General features: G+C 44.2%; 1 protein-coding gene across 1 annotated transcript in view; it reads right to left on the bottom strand.

Annotated features, from left to right (window-relative positions):
- The window catches only part of kcnh5b (potassium voltage-gated channel, subfamily H (eag-related), member 5b), a 131,345-nt gene that overhangs the window by 49,703 nt on the left and 63,088 nt on the right, over positions 1–18,554 (bottom strand). The window contains exons 9-10 of the mRNA XM_041953353.1: positions 5,287–5,486; positions 390–449 (exon numbers count right to left, since the gene is read on the bottom strand). Of these exons, the coding sequence (XP_041809287.1) occupies positions 390–449; positions 5,287–5,486 (260 nt within the window). The remainder of the gene's footprint in view (positions 1–389; positions 450–5,286; positions 5,487–18,554) is intronic.

Here is an 18,554-nt window from a genome sequence, read left to right as displayed (position 1 = left end):
GAGAACGTTGCTGCCACCAAGGTCAGACATTTGCTTTCTAAGGACGTTCTTGTGTTATGTTTAGTGTTTGTTAGCGTAGTAGCTGCACTTACATTTTGCTATTAAAAATATGTTAGAAAGCAACAATGATGAAAGTTACAGTTTTGGGATATTTTTCACTGTCCCAGATTGTTTTTATTTCCACTTTGCTAAAAGCCATTCAGGGAATGGGAACATTTTCATCTTCAGCTCCCCTCAATGCTAATGTCATGTCCTTTTTACTTTTCTGTCTTTTTCTTTTTGTCTCGTCTTTTCTAGAGCAAAAAAATAAAAATAAATAAAACTTATGTCATCAGAGAAATCCAAAATCACATAAAAGTCTACATACAGAGGCTGTAAAAGTACCATACCTTCCTGTTGAGGTGAACACAGATGTCGGCCCGCATGTCCTTGGGACAGATTGATAAGACCTGGAAGACAGAGAGACATGGGGGGGGGGGGGGGTCACGCTGCTGTTTACAGAAACTCCTAATTTTGACATTGCCAAGACAAAAACTGCTAAAGAGGAGAGCATTAATTCATTTTCCTCTCCCTGCCCAGGTTTCCCTTCGAGGATTCAACCCAGTAAACATATTCACAAACAGTATTTGATGGTGGTCTGTTGGCAGCAAGATGAAGGTTTAGAAGGTCTGAGGTAAGGTAATGAGGATGCATTTTACTCATTCAATTCTCTTTGTAAAGCTGTTTTTGGCTTTTGCAATCCTTCATATCCCCCAAAAGTCTCTTTTCCTCTGATCCCACCTACAGCACAGCCTCGACCCGTCACACTACACATCACAGTCCTGGAAGGTGATCCGTCTCATGGAAGCTGGACCTTTCAGTCGTTCAAACTCTGTTACTGACAGATTGTTGGAAATACAAGCTCACAGATGGTAAGCAATCTTTTGTGTACAAAAGTGGTGTACAATAACAAAAAAATGAATTTACCATGAAAAAGGGAGGGGTGACCTCTGTTGTAATCAATGCAAACCTTGTAAAATCAAAGCCTCATTGACCGTTGGAACAATGTGGGGCTCAGTATCTCGCCAAGGACACTTTGGTAATGTGGACGTGGACAGGTGGGTGAACAAACAACCATGTGACGAGTGGACGACCTGGTCCTGAGCCCCTCCGACCAATATGCCAATCGTCAATAGGGATGCACATAGAACCTGAATTTGAACCATCCAATGGGCTTTAGTCACCAAGTCAACTGCCTCCAATCTGAGAGGTCTTATTTTCAACGTCCTGCCTTAAATACATTTCTAAATTCATTATGTCGGAGTGTCATTAAAGGGGAGGGGATGTCTCCTCAATTACCCACCCAGCTTTACCGCAGGTTACTGTCTGTGTATTACAAATTCCAGCTTGTTTGGTTGGTGCATTCATTAACTCCCTCTGGATCCCTCTGGAGTCTGCCAGAAAGCCTAAACTGTGAATTGCAAGCGCTTTGTCCAGCTCATTACACAAATTCTGAAATCCAGCCTAATTAACTGAAGCATTTAGGTAAAACACAGAGAACAACAAAACTGGTCCTCAACAATCCCGCTTTGTTAAATATCAACAAAATTGACCAAGGGGAAGAAAAATAAATGATCTGAAAGCTCTGCAACATCAAAACACAGTACAACAGTCTTTGAAAGTCATCTTTGCTCTATTTAAAGTGGAAGATATTAGTAGTGCTGAGACGCTTTTGGGAGCCTCTGGTCTTTTTTGGGTGTGCACTCGTATAAACAGCTGACTGTGTACCGTGTAACGGCTCCCAAAGTGGCAAAGCATATCCACTAATTGGCCCCAGCTCTGACTGCGGGGTATTTATACTGAGGACAGACTCGCCTTATGTCTCTTCAAGAGCGTACAATTATCTCAACAGAAACTTGGACAATGGGATTAATGGGGAAGGGGAGGCTAATGATCGAAAGAGATAAAAAGAAAGAGAGCATTAATGTCAACTGGAAAATGCTGATAAACTACATTAAATGGACAAATAAGGGAGACAGAGAAGGGCAAGTCCCATTCAAACAGGAGATCATATGGAAAAATAAATTAACCCCCTGACCTCGCCAGCTTCATGCAGTGCCTTTTTGTTGGAGGATGAAATTGACTAAAATCATCATAAACCTCCTTACAGCCATCTAAGGTCACGGTTTTTCGATTGGCTGGTTCCCAGCTCAGCAAAAAAATTAAAATAAATTGACATCTGCACTGAAAATGAAATTGCATTACTAACGTTCCTGCAGAGGTGAAGCGGGGGGGGGGGGACATAAAAATAAACAGAGTCAGAAATCTAACAGGATTTAAGGCTGCATGAACTGCATTTGATTTGGAGGAGAGGTCTGCCAGCGTTAAACTACGAGAGAATGATTTGTGACAGATTCTTTACATTAATGTTTGATTACAAAAATCAATGTTTACCACAGTTATTACACATCCCTCCATCTCCCCAGGTAATATGAGACCTGTCAGATAAAACAAAGGTGCAAAGGGAGAAAGAAAAGATGCTGAAAAGAACAAAGATTTAAAGCAAAATCTGAGATAAAGAAGAAAAAAAACAACATTTCAAAGCTTGCTTGTTTTCATTAGATTCTTTGTTTTGGCTCGGCTCTGCTCTGAAGGCTGCAGGTGATGCGTAGCTTCATAAACGGCGTCAGCACTTCACATGCGAGGAGTTTGTGTTTGAGCACAAATCAGAGCTCAGGCTGAAGTAGGAAAATAGATCCTGATGAGATAAATCATCTCAGTGGATTGCTAAACACACAGCATGGAGGCATAAACCGCACGTGTTTTTTAATGTTCATTTAGAGCAATCATTAGAGCTTGAAAAATGGCTGTGCTGGGTCGGCTGTCTACACTTTTAGAGGTCTAGTTAATGTTCCATCAAATCAAACTACATGTTTAAATGATCAGCTTCACCCACTGACAATTCCAATAAAGTTTTAATTGAAACAAGATGGCCATGCCCTCAGTGGGACAGACACTGTTTCTTTGTGATATCCTACTTTGAAAAGCAAGAAAAAAAAATGGACATATTTAAAGTTAGTGCTGGGTTGAAAAAAATGATTTTAAATCGATTCTCTTTTTATTTAAAAAAATCGATTCTTGCGTCCAAAGATCAATTTTTTTTTATACATTTATATATATATTTTTTCCTGGGTGAACTTTAACCCCACCAGTGACGTAACCATTGACTGTATAAATAAGGACGTGACTCGTGCAGGCGCAGGCGTGAAGATACTTCTCATAACAACATGGTGTCGGGCGGTAGCAGCGAAGTTAGCCGAGCTCCAGATTTGAAAAGAACAGACTCGCTTAAAGCGGATATCTGGAACTATTTCGGTTTTAGAAATGTCGAGGCAAAAAAGGAACTTGACAGGAGCAAAGCAATTTGCAAGATATGCCAGATGGAGATGAAATTTTGCGGAAACACGACCAACCTCAGGAACCACATGCAGCGACATCACCAAGACATCATGTCCAAGTCCACGGCCAGACCACAACAGAAAAGAGCGAGCTGGTAGTTGTAGAGCTTCCTTAGTTTTTTCTGTGGTGGTCCCACGGTGGACTTGGACATGATGTCTTGGTGATGTCGCTGCATGTGCACTCAAGCTTTGATGTGATTTTTAGACAGTTTACAGTTCACGTTTAAAATGTCCAGTTTACATGTTCGCATTTTGAAAGCAGTTGAATGTCTTATACTTCTAAAGATTTACATTTACATTTTGATGAATTACTTCACAGCTGTTTGTGGACAAAATGGCCAAATTAAAGGTACATTTGTATTTAACAGCAACAGCTTTCGGGTGAATTCTTAATGTCTTTTTTTTTAATAATGCACCAGTAATTCTGCCGTACATAATGTCTGTAAAATATTCGTCTATCAACAATCTGGGAGGGGGATTGGTCCTTGCCATTTTCACTAGTCTTATAACCATCATTAACTGCCAATACTTCATTACTTGCTGTCAAATGTCAATATAAAACTATTATTAATATGTTGCACATTAGACAATCAGGAAACAACTCAAAAAACGGTTTTAATAACACTAACCTGAATCGAATCGAATCGATTCTGAATCTCAAGAATCGGAATCGAATCAATTCTTCAAATTTGAATCGATACCCAGCCCTAGTTAACTGGTCTTAATCTGTACAGTGTAAGATTACATTGTGTTGATTAATTCAGAAAAGTTCAGACTTTCTGCCGCCAAGTTTCACTGTTTCAGCCAAACACCTTGTTGCTAATGGCAACTGCTACACATTTCCATAGCAACTGACAACTGTTTCATCCAGGAGGCTTCCACTTTACGTAACTTCTGACCACATTTTATGATCATTTTCGTGCAAACTGAGGTAGCCATTGCACTAGCTGTCTGAAGCTAATGTGTTGCTGTAGCATCAAGCCAGAACACTGGTAAAACACTGCTAATGATGCATTTAATTTCTGTCTTTTATCATGAAGAGATTAACTCCTGGGTCACACTGTGCTGTAATGTGAACTTGATGTTTTTCTTGTCCTGCTGACTGATGCAGAGCGGCAGTGCCTCGGATTTGATCCTGATTTCATTCTTGCTATGCTGGTTTGTTTGTGATAAAACAACAACAACTTTGCTGTGGACAGAATCATCAAGATGACTGTAATTAGTGAATTACAGTTAAGTTGATACAGCAGCAGCAGCATTAGAGCTTGGAGCACTGAAGTTCACTCACTTGAAACATAACCATCAGTCGCACTAATCCTTTTTATTACAACATCACACAAGAGGAGAATCTAAGCTGTGTGGGCACATAACTGCAGTCTGTGAGCGGTATGATGCGTTCGGGTGCAGTGGGTCAGAAGTTCACCACTCAGCATGTGTTTGGGAAAATGAGGTTGTAACAGTTTGTGACTGCTGACTGCCTGTCAGGCATGGTATCAGTCTCGCGGTTATTTTCTCTTTTATGCGTGTTTCGTCTCACTGGTTTTGCTATGATGGTTTGTTTAAGGCTTCTTTTAGTCTTCATGACTTGGCTGTCTCGTTAAGCGTATTGAACAAATTTGGTATTTTTCTCCAGTTGAATGTGTGACCACAGCATATAAAAGTGTCGTCTTCTAGATTTTGCTTCCTCACATGTGACTTGATGATTGTTTGGCTCTGGGTTTTTTTTTTTTTTTACTGCAGTACTGGTGCTTGTACTCACAGTAGACAAGTACAATGATGATGACAAAGAGCCACATGAGGCACTGACATCATACCGTGTCTCAACCTGACCTTTGACCTCCAGCCTCACCTTCTCTGTGTCGATGCCTTTGGACATGGACCAGGTGGAGACAATGTAGTCCATCACCCGCTCGCTCAGCCCCTTGGGAACCTGGTAGAGCTTCAGGAAGTCCCTGACGTTGTTGAGCATCTCGTGGTAGCGGTTGGTGTTGGCGTACATCTGCTGGAAGATGGTGGTCACGTTTCCAAAGATGGTGGCATAGAGCAGAGCTAGAGAGGGAGACAGAGGAGAGGGATGAGATACATCAACACACACACACACTCCTTCTCCTGTCTTTCTTTTGTTACCCTGTGAGGTTCTCTATAACACACGGTTCATTAAAACATTTCATGAAAGCAATTATTTTTGACTGGAGGAGAATATCCACTTATACCCTGTGACACACAGTGACACACACACACACACACACACACGCACGCACACACGCACGCACACACACACACACACACACACACACACACAGGCCCCCTATCCTAAAACTGTCAGTCGGATTCGCTTTATTTTTTCTTCAGTGAATTTTCCTCTTTGTGAAGAGTAAATTTGTGAAAGCACTTAACACAAATCTGTCTCATGTGATCCGTTAGATAACTCGGCACCTGAAGATCTTTAATGCAGCTGTAAGAGAGAAACCCTGCAGGCAGCCAATCATACCAATGGATAAAGCCTATATTTACACTACAAAATACATCCATACGGTCTGCTGAAGAGAAGCAGAGCATCCTCGCAACCACCCTGAATCAACATATGCATTGTTTTTGGACTGGAGAAGTTCCACAATTGCCTGTGAAGGTAGCAGCTGGTCGGTCCCGCTCACAGACCTGCTGACCCCCCAGTCACACAGACCACTGCAGCAACACTGGCATGGGAGAGCCAGACCAGACCAGACCAGCTCCATTCTCTGGAAACTTTTCAAACAGTTTCTTCCTCTACGTATCTTCTCATCATCATTGTCATACGCTAATGAAGGTCACAAGATGTGGCTGAAAGCTTCGGAAAAAGTCCATAGAGTTGGACCTTGTCTTAAGAATCAGTTAAAATCCTAACAACTGCCTACAAACACCCTTACAATCACCTGGAATCACCCTCGCAATCGCTCAGTAACCACTAAAGTCCTGTCAGTCTCCAAGAAAACCACCTGCAAGCTACATGGTGACACCATAGCAACCTTCCTAAACACAAGACAGCACCACACACCATGAATATATTAGCAACCACCTAGCAATGGCCAAACAACTGTTCAGCAGCACAGCAGGAAGTTTGATCTGTTCTGTTCATGCAAGAAACTTCAAAAAATGTAACCAATCACAATCAGGCCGTCTCTTCTCAGTTGCTAATGTTCAAAGATTTGAAGGACTGCAAACGTTGGGCGAGGAGGGCGATTGTTAAAGTGGCAGTTCTGATTTAATTAGCATCTGACATGCTAAGGTAAAGTAGTGAGGAAAAGCAGGAAAAAGATGACGGTTATAGGACAAACATGCATGACGTCTCCCGCTGGATGACAGGCTGTCTTAATGGTGGCTTTTAATGCTGAGGAGGTGTTAGACGCTGGAGTTTTACCCCTTTCGAACTTCAAGTCAATGTGCGTCGTCTGCTGCCGAGCTGTCAGCCTGCTCTGTGCCCTGCTGCCGCCACTCTGTTTCCATAGAGACCTCCCTCGAAATAGTTCTACCTCTTCTTTCCCCTTCGCCTCCTCCTCCCAGCCAATAAAAATCACAAAAGAAAGAGACGAAATGACAAATTTAAAGACTTTTGTGTTGAAACTGGGGATGGGTGGGAGGTGAAGGTTTCCGATGGCGGCGCATGAGCCACAAAATAAGAGGCTGCGATAAAGGAACGAGTTACACAAGTGGGCTGTGCGTCAGAGAGGAAAAGCCAGAAATAAGTGAGAAGAAAATGTTGGATAATGTTTGAAAGCGACTGTGTGTTTGAGATAAGGTTTGTACGTGTGCACGAGGAAGAGCGGAAAAGCAAAAAGCAAAGAACAACGACTAAGAAGACACTGAAAGCCAACAAACGCGTGTTTTTATCCCATGAAAGCAAAGAGAGTCAGAAACAAAGAAAGTAAGGATTCAAAGACACAAAGAGGACGAGTGTTTGGACGAGAGACAAAGCAGAAGAAGGCAGCCACAGATGGAAAGGTGCAGCGTGTCAGCAGAGAGATAAAGTCGGCTTTCCAGGAACCTCCAGGACCCCGTCAGCTGGTAAAGACGAACTCTGACAACCCTCCTGATCTGGAACTGAGAGACCAGAGACACAGCGTGCACTTCCACCGAACACAAGTCTCCTAATTGGGCGACTCTGTGGCTCAGCGGTTGGCCAATGTCACCTCGGCACAAAGAACGAGCGAGGTTTGACCCCCCCTGGAAGCTCCTCTGCTGAGCTGAAACGGCCTCTCAGTGTTTGCCAGGATGTGACGTGGTTAATTCAGACTCTTTGACAAATCATCCTCTGCTCTGGTTCGTTTATCCAGGTGAGAGGGGGGAATTTTGGTGGCAAAAATCACAGAAAGACGCCTGAAAATGTGAACGGCAGTCTTCTAACAAGGGAAGTGTGGAGGAATCTCAAAAGGCTTTCTCACAAATCCCAGCGTGATGCGTTTGAGCTGAAGCTGCGGAAAAGAATGGTGAACAAATTAGCGACAAACTCAAAGCTGCACTGCTGCAGAGGTTAGCCATATTGGGTGGAAAGCTAATAAGCAGCATGAGACAAGTAACAGAGCTCAGCCGCCGCTTCAGAAGCAGTGAATGCAGAGGGAGTGTTGAAGGTAAGTATCTCCTCTTCTATTCTCAGCTGAGGGCACATCACATCCAGAGCTTAATGGTCTTTTGACCTCCTCCTTCGCATTTCTAATGCAGCACATTGACAACTAACTAAGTTTCTGTTGATTCTGCATTGATTTACCTTGCTTACCTGAGCCGGGAGCCTGAATAAACCACATTCATAAAGTACATGTTTCCAGGGTTGATGGAGATTGATGAGGCTCGACCTTGACCGAGAAAGTTTGTCTCAACTGTATCGCATGGTCTTTGAAAGGCTCTGGAAAAGCTCGTTTAGTCAAAATGTTTGTTGAAGTACTATTTCCAAAGTCAAGAAAAACGTTGTGATGCTTCATTTTTAAGGTGCCACAGGTGAGAAGACCTAAGAGTGCTATGGCTGAAACATTAAAGCGACTGAGCTCGCATGTCCACGCATTGACATGACATAAAGTCATGCTGTTCACGTATTTATTGTCCTGTTTGCTATCAGTACACCATCCCTTTTGCTGCTGCGACACTGCAAATTCATAGTGGGACTAACACAGGATTATTTTATGTTAAATCCAGTGGGATCGGACCAATATAAAAACTTTTAAACTCAAATTTTGACAAATATTGGATCAAACCGGTAATACTGAATTTTATCACTCCAGAGTGAATCCATGGTGAGAGCCTATGAGCGACAGACCATAATCAGAGCAACAACCTCACAACAACCATTCAGATTACAACTGAATACCCAGTCCCTGGGAGCCAAAACGCGTGTTAAAGTGCCCTCTTGGACACCAAAACACGTGCCAAAGTGCCCCCTGGGAGCCACAACACGCACTAAAGTGCCCCCTGGGAGCCAAAACGCGTGTTAAAGTGCCCTCTTAGGAGCCGAAACGTGTGTTAAAGTGCCCTCTTGGATGCCAAAACGCGCTCTAAAGTGCCCCTTGGGAGCCAAAACGCGTGCTAAAGTGCCCTCTTCAGTGGCGAGGACACGCTATATGTGCCCTTTTTTTTCCTTTTCGCCTCTGCCCTTCAAAAAGTCTGTGCACGCCACTGTGAATACCCCTTGTTTCAACCCCCAGTTCTCCAAACACCAGGTTCTAACCAAACAAACCTGCTTGAGCCTGGTGCTACTGATGGATCCTTACGACACCGACGTCAGTCTGCATCAGTCTACAAGCTGTTGAGACGGTTCAATCAAAGCACTCAGGCTACAGTTTAAAGCTGTCGTTTCAATACTATATTTGAGATGTGATATGTCCCTCATGGCTCTATTTATTTAAATCTGTCTCTGTTTCCCCCCTCTGGGGGCCACAGAGATGGACTGTTGGGGTTTTTTTTTTTTTTTTTTTGCTGAGAATGGGGAGCAGTTTTATTTCCTCATATTTATTAGCTGACGGAGCAGCCTGGGGGAGAGAAGACCAGACGCTGTCAAACTGAGGCTCTGATCAACTGGAGGGAATCTTTGCGGCAAGTTTGTCTCCAAATTGACTTTGACACTGAAAAGGAAAATATATCAGAACGATCATTTGGTGGCACTCGGCTGGTCTGTTTCGGCCTCCTAGTGCTGCACTGATCTCATCTCAGTGACAACAGCAGCGTTTTCCCCCTGTGCTGTTGCTAAGCACTCACTACCGCGGGGTTCCTGTACATCCCAGAAACAACATATGAATGTCAATCAGTGTGGGCGGGTCCGTGGCGTCTTTTTATTTGTTATGAAGTGATGTATGTCATGAAACAGGGCCGCTTCATTTTTCTAATCAATCAGGAGAGATCAGAGGCCGCCTCCCTCTGCGTCACGTTTATTTTCCTTTTCCGCACAACCTGCTGGAGGAGTTTAGGATGATTTGTCAGAGTGAATGAGTGCGTGGGACAGAAATCTGTCTGTCCAGGAGGAGATACGGAGACAAAGTGTCAGCGCCCGAAGCCCAGACGCAAGGAAATATCCATCACAGCGGTCCTACATGAGGAGACAGCCAGCACACACACACATACAGTACAGCCCTACACACACACACACACACACACACACACACACACACACACACACACACACACACACACACACAGATGCAAAGACACAGAACAGTTACCTTACAGATCTATGCCAATGATGTGTTTAGCCACGCTAACAGCTAGCCTCTGCCAAAAGTAAAAAGGTCCAAAAAAACTTTCCAGTAATTCCACAAGTGTTTTGTTTTTAGGTTTCAGGCTGTTTCAGCTCGTAAAAAAGTTCACCATCGACCCGATGATCGAGGATTTGTGGGTTTGGTTGAGACTGAGATGTGGAGTCACTGCTCCCAGCTGTATTTGGTCAATAAGTAGCTCCGCTGCAGAAGTAAACTTAAACCACATCGCCTCTTTTTATGTGTCCGTGCAGCTTTATTTCAATGTTTGGTCACTTAACATGCAAAAAACACTTTGTATGCAAATGTACACTGAACAGCTTCTTCTTTTTTAATTAGAGTAAATGATAAATGCATCTACTCTTACTGACCACTCAAAGTGTCAGCATTCATTCATTCATTCATTCACTGAGGCAGAGGCCGTGCCAGGTACCACCTGCTCATCAGGAGCGACAACCGTTCACACTCCGAGAGCAGCTGGTTGTATCTTCCCAGGATGCTTCGATATGCAGACTGCAGGAGGATCGAACACCGACCTGATTAGTGGATCACCACCTGATCCACAACTGCCCCCCCGAGAGCCACAACCGATCCCCGAGAGAGCCTAAGAGAGGCTGTAATCAAGACTTTTCCACTATTTTGATACTTTATAGACTACTTTACTGCAAATAAAATAATCGATTAAGTAGTTAATAATGAGAATAATAAGTAGCTGAACCATGTGCAGCAGCTGCATGAGCTCCTTTGCATGGCCTTTAAATCTGCCGTTAAACCACTATCATCTGACAGATCATGTAGATTTGTAGTCGTTCCTCTTTTGAATTCATGCTAACTTCACACAGCTGCAATCTTGTGATTGGTCTGCTTTGAGCACCAGGAAACGCTGGTGATCAGACATCCACCTGATGGAGCAGGTAGACTTCAGTGTCACTATCCGCTCACTAAATGAAGAAAGAGGAGTAAACATGAAAGAGCTCGTGAAGAAATAACTGATTACAGGCTTGTTAGTCAGACGGTTAGCGGAGCTCATAGATTGTCAAGAACTTTGATTTTCTCATTCTATCAATTCTCATTTTTTCTGACGTGTCAGTCGAAGTCTGCTCACCCACGGGCTGATGTGCAGATGTGTTTCCATGCAGACTGGGAGATCATTTCTGACATGAGTTGATGATCGGCAGATGGATTTAACCGTAGTTTTTATTTCAAATTTTGTCTAAAATCAGACATCGATCACAGAATCCTGCAGCAAACAGATCAAACAGAAGTGTTTTTAAACCAAACTAAACAGGTAAGCGACGAGCTATGAGCAGCCTGTCTGTCTGTGTCTGTTCAGGAGAACATCTGTAGCTAAAAACCCGAACGCCCCTCTGTGACTGGAACAAACCAAAATAGCGAACGGAAAACAAAGCAGCCGTGGCCTTTAGAGTAGCCACCTCCATCACGAGCCATCGAGCTCAGTCCATTTGCTGCTCAGTGAGCCAAGCCGGCGTCCAGGCTGCATCACAACACATTACACGCCGACAGGACGCTGCACTCCGCCAGCCAAACACAGACAGAGCCAGTCAGCCGCATCCAAGTCCAAAGCCCGGAAAAAAAAGCTACTGTATAAATCTGTTTTGACAAGCAGTAATTGTGCATCAAGCGCTCTCTGGGTGAGTAAAACATTCAGCCTGATTGTCTCCAAATAAATATTGACTGAAAAATCTGCAGCGGCATCCCAGTGTTAGTCACAGCGCTGCCCCTCCTCAAGCCACAGCAATCACTTCTGTAATTGTGACTCTCACTCAGTAAATAAGCTTCTTTTGTCACCGTTTTCTCCTGCATTGCAATGTTTACTTCTCATTAGGTCAACTTAATGGGCTACTTATCGCCGTGCAGAAATGAAAATGGGTTTCGGAGAGAGCGGGTTGGGCTGCAGGTGGAGGTCGATGAGTGATAAATGCTGGCGTCCACCGGTAAGTGATATTATACTCCAGACATCAGAGAGGTTTAAGGCCATTTTATACGACCAGCAGCTCAGGGTGACTCATGTGACTTAACATTAGAAACAAACTGCTGTGTAACTGAGTCAAAGTTTAAGGAAAAGTTCAACATCTTTGGAAATGCACTTCTCACTTTCAGCAGGTAAGATTAATATCACTCTGATGTCTGCATCATAAATACGAAGCTTCAGCTAGCAGCCGGTTAGCTTAGCTTAGCATAAAGACTGGAATCAGGGGGAACAGCTAGCCTGGCTGCGTCCAAAGGTAGCAAAAGCACTGCAAAGGTCACACTGCAGCGTTATGGTGGGTCATGTGCTGGACTGATGCGGTTGCCAGGAAACCATCAGAGATTCTTGTCTTTACGATAAGCTAAGCTAAGGGGGCTACAGCTTTATATTTAGCGCGCACACACACAGTCTTATCCACCTCTAAACACTTCAGTTGCTATATTTTAGTGTGTAGTTGGGACCTATTTCACAGTTAGTTTAAATGCAGATGAAACATCGTTCACCTAAACTCACATTTTAACCCAAATGAGCCCAGTTTTAAGATGGTATTTGACTTTAAATCAGCAAATCCATGTTTAGCTGGTGAGAACGAATAATAGAAAGGAGGAGAAAAGGAAGGAACTTTGTGTTTCACGTATTGAATCTTAACTGCAGAATAACCGTTAACCACAGCTGTCACATTAATGTTGCAGTAAATAAAACAACATAATGACGCTGAGGAAAACTGACCGAGTGAAATACCTCGCTACGTCTCTCACAGGACGAGTTCAAAGACACAGAGAGACATACAGAGACGTCAGTGACATGCTGAACGCCTGCTGACGGCGAAGGCTTGGAGCTCAGAGATGAATCGCCACCCTCACTCCTTTAATCACACCCACAAATCTTGATTAAAATAATAAGTTAAGGACGGTCCAGAGCGTAGCAGGGTGACTTCATGGTGCTCATTATGTGTTAAAATGTTCAGGCACTGTGGTACACCTCCTCCAGATAAATATGTCTTTTGCTTCCTGTTATGTCTCTCGGATTGTAAACTTTGATCCACAAGCATCGTGACAGCTCTGACTGTTTTTATTATTCGCTCATTAAAAAAGTCTTTGATCGCCTTTGTAGGAGCTGATATACCTCTGCTCATGTGTATTGTAGTAATTATATAGATTATACTCCATGTCAATACTTTGAACCAGTCTTGTGTTGCTAAACCTCAATATTCACAGTGCAGTAGTGTCATTGATGCACCAAATATCTGTTTAGTAATCAACTCCACTCTAAATGTTCTGCAGAAGGTCAATGAGGCTGTGAATTATTCAATCAATATATCAATATTCAATTCAGTCAATTTGCAAATAAATTATTACAGTCGTGAGCTTGAAGCTTCGTCTTTATGTCTCTACGTTCTTTTCAGGAGAGAACAAAGTTTAACGTTCTCTGCAATGCAAAAGATAGGAGCTAAATGTTTGCTCAGCATACCTATTGAACCTTGCTTGTCATGAGTTTTTAAAGCTTTTTTTTAACTTTAATTCTTTGTACGGTCGTCTGGTGATGGCAGGAAATAGAGTCTGTGCAATAACAAAGCTCATCCTCAAAGGCTCAGCAGATACGAAGATCAATGCCGTGAAGAGCGGAGACATATCTGAACGCTGGTGTGAAAATTCCCTCGTGACACCGACCAATCGCGTCCTCCTCGGGCAATTTGTTTGGTCCAAATGTCATCGATAAAGCCGCTTCCTCCAGGGAGCTTTAATTCCAGCGAGCAGATAACTTTCTGCTTTTCACAGCGCTGATAGGAAAACTCATCGCAGACTAAATGAAACAGGACAAATCAGGAACAGTCAAACTGATTTTCTGACTTAATGTTGTTTCTCATCTGTTTTTCATGAGCTAATAAAGAAAGACAGGAAGAGGCTTTTCTGAAGGCACCAATGGAAACTGATTGCTGCAGCTCTGCAAACTGCAGACAAACCAGGAATAATGAGTGCGAGAGGGTAACCTTGATTATTGGCAGACTTGAAAAAAGAGGGGATTATCCTTTCTATTCTTCTACTGTTTCAGTGAGTGTAAATCCCTCCGAACATGACAACAGAAAATAAGAAGCAGCGAATTCCCGCCTTGTTTTCTCCGTCTGTGCACGAATGTTTTTCATCTCATGTTTTGAAGTCAAGAAGACGGAGAGCTGCGGTTTCACAAATGGGATCGACACGACACAAATAATCCGGAGCCGAGGTTACGCCGCCGAAGGTAACGAGCCCATCGGGGGCCCGAGCCGCGCTCCCTGCGGACTGGGGGCAGGAGTAATGAAGTCATGGAGGACCACTCATATTGAACCACAAGCGCCTGGTAAACAATGGGATGCTTTTTATGAGGCGGGGCAGGCGAGGCAGAGCTGGGCACAGCTTCACCTCAGCGCTGAGCGCTTCACCGCTGTACTAACGTCAATATATGGCAGCGTGTGGTGGGTCAGAAGGTCGCGTTCACATCTGGACAAACGAAATGAGGCCCAGAGTGTAGGTTAGCATACGGCCTGGCCTTAAAGGGTCAGCTAACCCAATTTTAAAAAACAAATATCTTCCCCCTTCCCACATCTTCCCCCTTCCCACAAACCACCACAGTACAACCCTGATCCTAAAACAGTCTGGACGCTGGAAACGGTCCCTTTTTTGACATCCACTCAGCTGAAAACAGTACAGAGACAACATCCATCCATCCATTATCTATACACCGCTGAATCCTCTGCAGGGTCACGGGGGGGCTGGAGCCCATCCCAGCCATCTCTCGGGCAAAGGCAGGGGACACCCTGGGCAGGTCGCCAGCCTACCACAGGGCTACACATAGAGACAGACAACCATGCACACCACTCATTCACACCTACGGACAATTTAGAATTATCAATTAACCTCAGCATGTTTTTGGACTGTGGGAGGAAGCCGTAGAACCCGGTGAAAACCCATGCTGCACAGGGAGAACATGCAAACTCCACACAGAAAGACCCCAGGCGGGATCGAACCGGGGCAGAGACAACATATTTAATGTTTAAATTCAACACTTCCTGAGGCGCGTGGGCCTGAGAGGGTCATCACTGTGAGTAATCACTCTCATCAGCTTTGTGGCCAATATTTTGCAACCATGCAGTTATCTGGAAAACAATGCGACGCATCCAATTCTGTACACGTCCGGCTGTAAATCATCTCTTTTGTGACACCGCCAGCGGTTGATCGCTATTGATCCATTCAAGTGATTCTACTCCAGTGGAAATCAATATAAAAATGCTATTGACTGACTCCTTGTAAGCTTTCTGCTGCACCTGGATGAGTTTTAACCTCTAACACTCCCCCGATCCTTTCCAGGTGTTTAGTTGAGCTCCTGATCTCGGGGTCTTTTCTTGTTCCCTCCTTATTGTGGGCGTGTACATGTTAATGTCACGTTTACAGTTTCTGATGAAGGTCACAGGTCAAAAACTTATTAACGGAGCACACTGGCTGTACTATCCATTGTTTCCCTGATCTACCCATATTTCCCACAGGTGTATGAGGATGAATCCTGTTTTCAGTCTGTTTGGGAAAACGACACCACAGGAATCTCAAAGTTAAAAGCAGAGCGCCTGAGCTGCTGTGTTGTACTAACAGCGTGTGTTACTGTACAGCGTTGCTGCTCTCTGATTAGTCCTTGATGGTCCGCCAGTAGACCCCAGTCTGCCCTGTACAGGGTGTGAGCATCAGATGACACCTGCAGCAGACATTGATTGACCTTCCAGCTCTCGGTTTCGTCTGACTTTGGCTCAGCCGTTCGGGTTTTTCAGCTCGGGGAGGATCCGAGGGCGCACTGGCACCAGTTAGGAGACTGTATGTCAGGGGATCATCCGAGGGCGTTGTTCACATCCTCGCACCTTGAAGTGGCTTTTTAGCCACGGTGACTTGGATCAGCAGGTGAGGCAGGTACGCAGTGACTATCAAAGCTCACATGCTCTGAGACTCATGATAATCACAGCTTGGCCCAATTTCCCCCACTGTCAGCAATTATATTGAGAAGGACCGATCTATCACGCCTGGCACCTGCTTGATTCACTTATCCCCATGCTATCCGACTGACTGCAGGCTCCACACTTTGGCGCCGGCATAAATTATAAGAGAAGAAATTAAAAAATTATAATAAAAATAGGAGTGATTGCCTCCTTTAGAGGCTTTTCACTGTGGGAACGATCGGGAGATTGGGTTCATAAATGAATGAGCGGGGAAAAGATTCACCACGAGGACGATTACAACTGGCGATAATTATGGAAATGGAGTGTGAATCACTACACACCCAAGCCCCCGGGTGATTTACTCAGAACACATAAAATAGATGAAGCTGATATTAATTATTTATGGCAGAGTGTAACGTTGTGAAATTCATCGCTGGTAATGTTTTTAGTTTTTTTTCCTGCACTAACAGCAAGCTGACACTCAGCACGCTTCCACACACGTGGCGACGAATGTGCTTTAATGTAAGCACTCACACATACTGTACATCCACAAGCTCTCTCACACACGCGTGCAGATACACTGATCTACATACGGACACACACTGTGCACTAATCTGCACCAGTTAGACAAAAGCACAGCAGCACCCTCGAGTGCACAGAAAAACAAGCAGCATCATGTACAAATGAGACACAGATGAAAGAAGAAAGGGTTCGTACACCACGAACCTGCACTGGACGTCCACTGCAGGTGTTAACACCTTCATTCGCTTCATTTGATGCTGTGATGGTGGTGGTGGAGGGAGATGTCAGACAGCTCATTCATTTCAGAGAGACCTCTGTTTTGGCCAGTTGTCGTCCAGCAGGGCTAGCTTTATTTTCACTAACATCACTTTCAGCTTTTACGCGTGGTTGCTGTTTACATTTTGGCATGCAGATCGAAGATAGCACAAGAAGGTGGCGTCCCAAGACACAAGGCCTTTCGATTGGCAGGAAAAATGACCAACGTGGGCAGCGAGGCCCATGATTTCAGAGAATCACAGCCATTAAATATAGACTTCAGACCAATACTTTCACATCTCTCCCGTTAATCTACACGACGCCAGCTGAGCAGAAACTCTTTCCAGCTACGCTCTTTCAAAATTACCTTTTTTTCCCTTCTTGCCATCTTGATTCAAAATCAAGCTCAAGTGGTCCTGCTCAGCGTTTCCACACATGTCGCAGAGCATGATTACGACGTGAGCAGGTAACGGATTGCTTGGCTGCAGCATGCAGTACGCTCACTTTTTCTTTCATTTGTCACCTGCCCGGGCACCTGTTTCCACGCGGCCGACTTTCCGGGCTCGTTTTGATGAATTTTCAACCCCACACAGGTACGATAATGTTTCATAAGGCCTACAGGTGTAGAGCTCTCTCCAGTGAAGAAGCACATGCTCTTTCAACAGAAGTAATAACGAACTCCTCAAAATAGGAGTCACGAGGCTTTCGGGGGGGCAGTAAACTCACAGTGTGAGCTCTTGCTCTTTCTGCGGTTGCCATGTCAACAAGTAAAATGAGGCAGGTCAGGGTGAAAGAGGGCCGAGGTTTCCCTTCGCTCTGCTGTTAAATGTCTGGAGAACAGACTTTCCTGACAACCTGTGCGTTGCCTGATGAGGCTGAGCAGACATCTGACCGTCTATCCATCCACCTGATAGCTGACATCTTTCCTCTGGTCTGATCACACTATTTGACGGGTAAAAGAGTAAAAGCCGAGCCTGATCTGCAGCCAGTGGGAGTGAGTTAATTTCCTGCAGTGGTCAGATCAGCAGGTCGGGGTTTAAGAGAGCGGTGGGTGCAGCAGGGGGAGGTTTATTAATGGTCAGGTCAGTCAGTCCGTCCAGGACCCTACACGTTGTCTGAAGCTAAAAACAAGAACATCTGTTCAGAAGTGACGTTGCAACATTGCACAGACACCTTCAGTTGGAGTTTAAATGCCTTCACAGCCCACAAACCCACTTTTCTCACCACTACAGGCGACAACCATCCTAAGAGAAGCTGTTACACAGGTTTTAGTGGTGAGAGGGGATCTTCACTGATTGTACATGTCAAAGTCAATTGTTCAGTCCTGCTCAGCACGTGAAGATAGTCTACTTATATTGTACAACTATTATTAGCTCTATGAAGTCTGACGGTTACTTCAGAGACATCACATGAATATCTGTTCGAGTTTAAAAGACGTGGGATGTTACCAGGCAATGAGAATCTGACAAAAGACTATCAAGTTGCATTATGGGAAGTGTAGGACCCATACTAGGCACTAAAGGTCAGGCTATGTCTGCCTCTGCTCCACTGATTTTTTATGTTTTTATAAATTTGTCCATGCAGAGAACATGAATGAACTCAACCAAGGTTTCATGCCTGGCTTGAACTTAATGATCAGGGCAACCATACATCGTGGATAAAGAAGGGTTGATCTGCAT

This window comes from Chelmon rostratus, chromosome 15 (genome assembly GCF_017976325.1).
Source record: "Chelmon rostratus isolate fCheRos1 chromosome 15, fCheRos1.pri, whole genome shotgun sequence".
NCBI lineage: Eukaryota > Metazoa > Chordata > Actinopteri > Chaetodontiformes > Chaetodontidae > Chelmon > Chelmon rostratus.
Note: the sequence above shows the minus strand (reverse complement) of the source record. Positions and strands in the feature narration are given on the sequence as shown.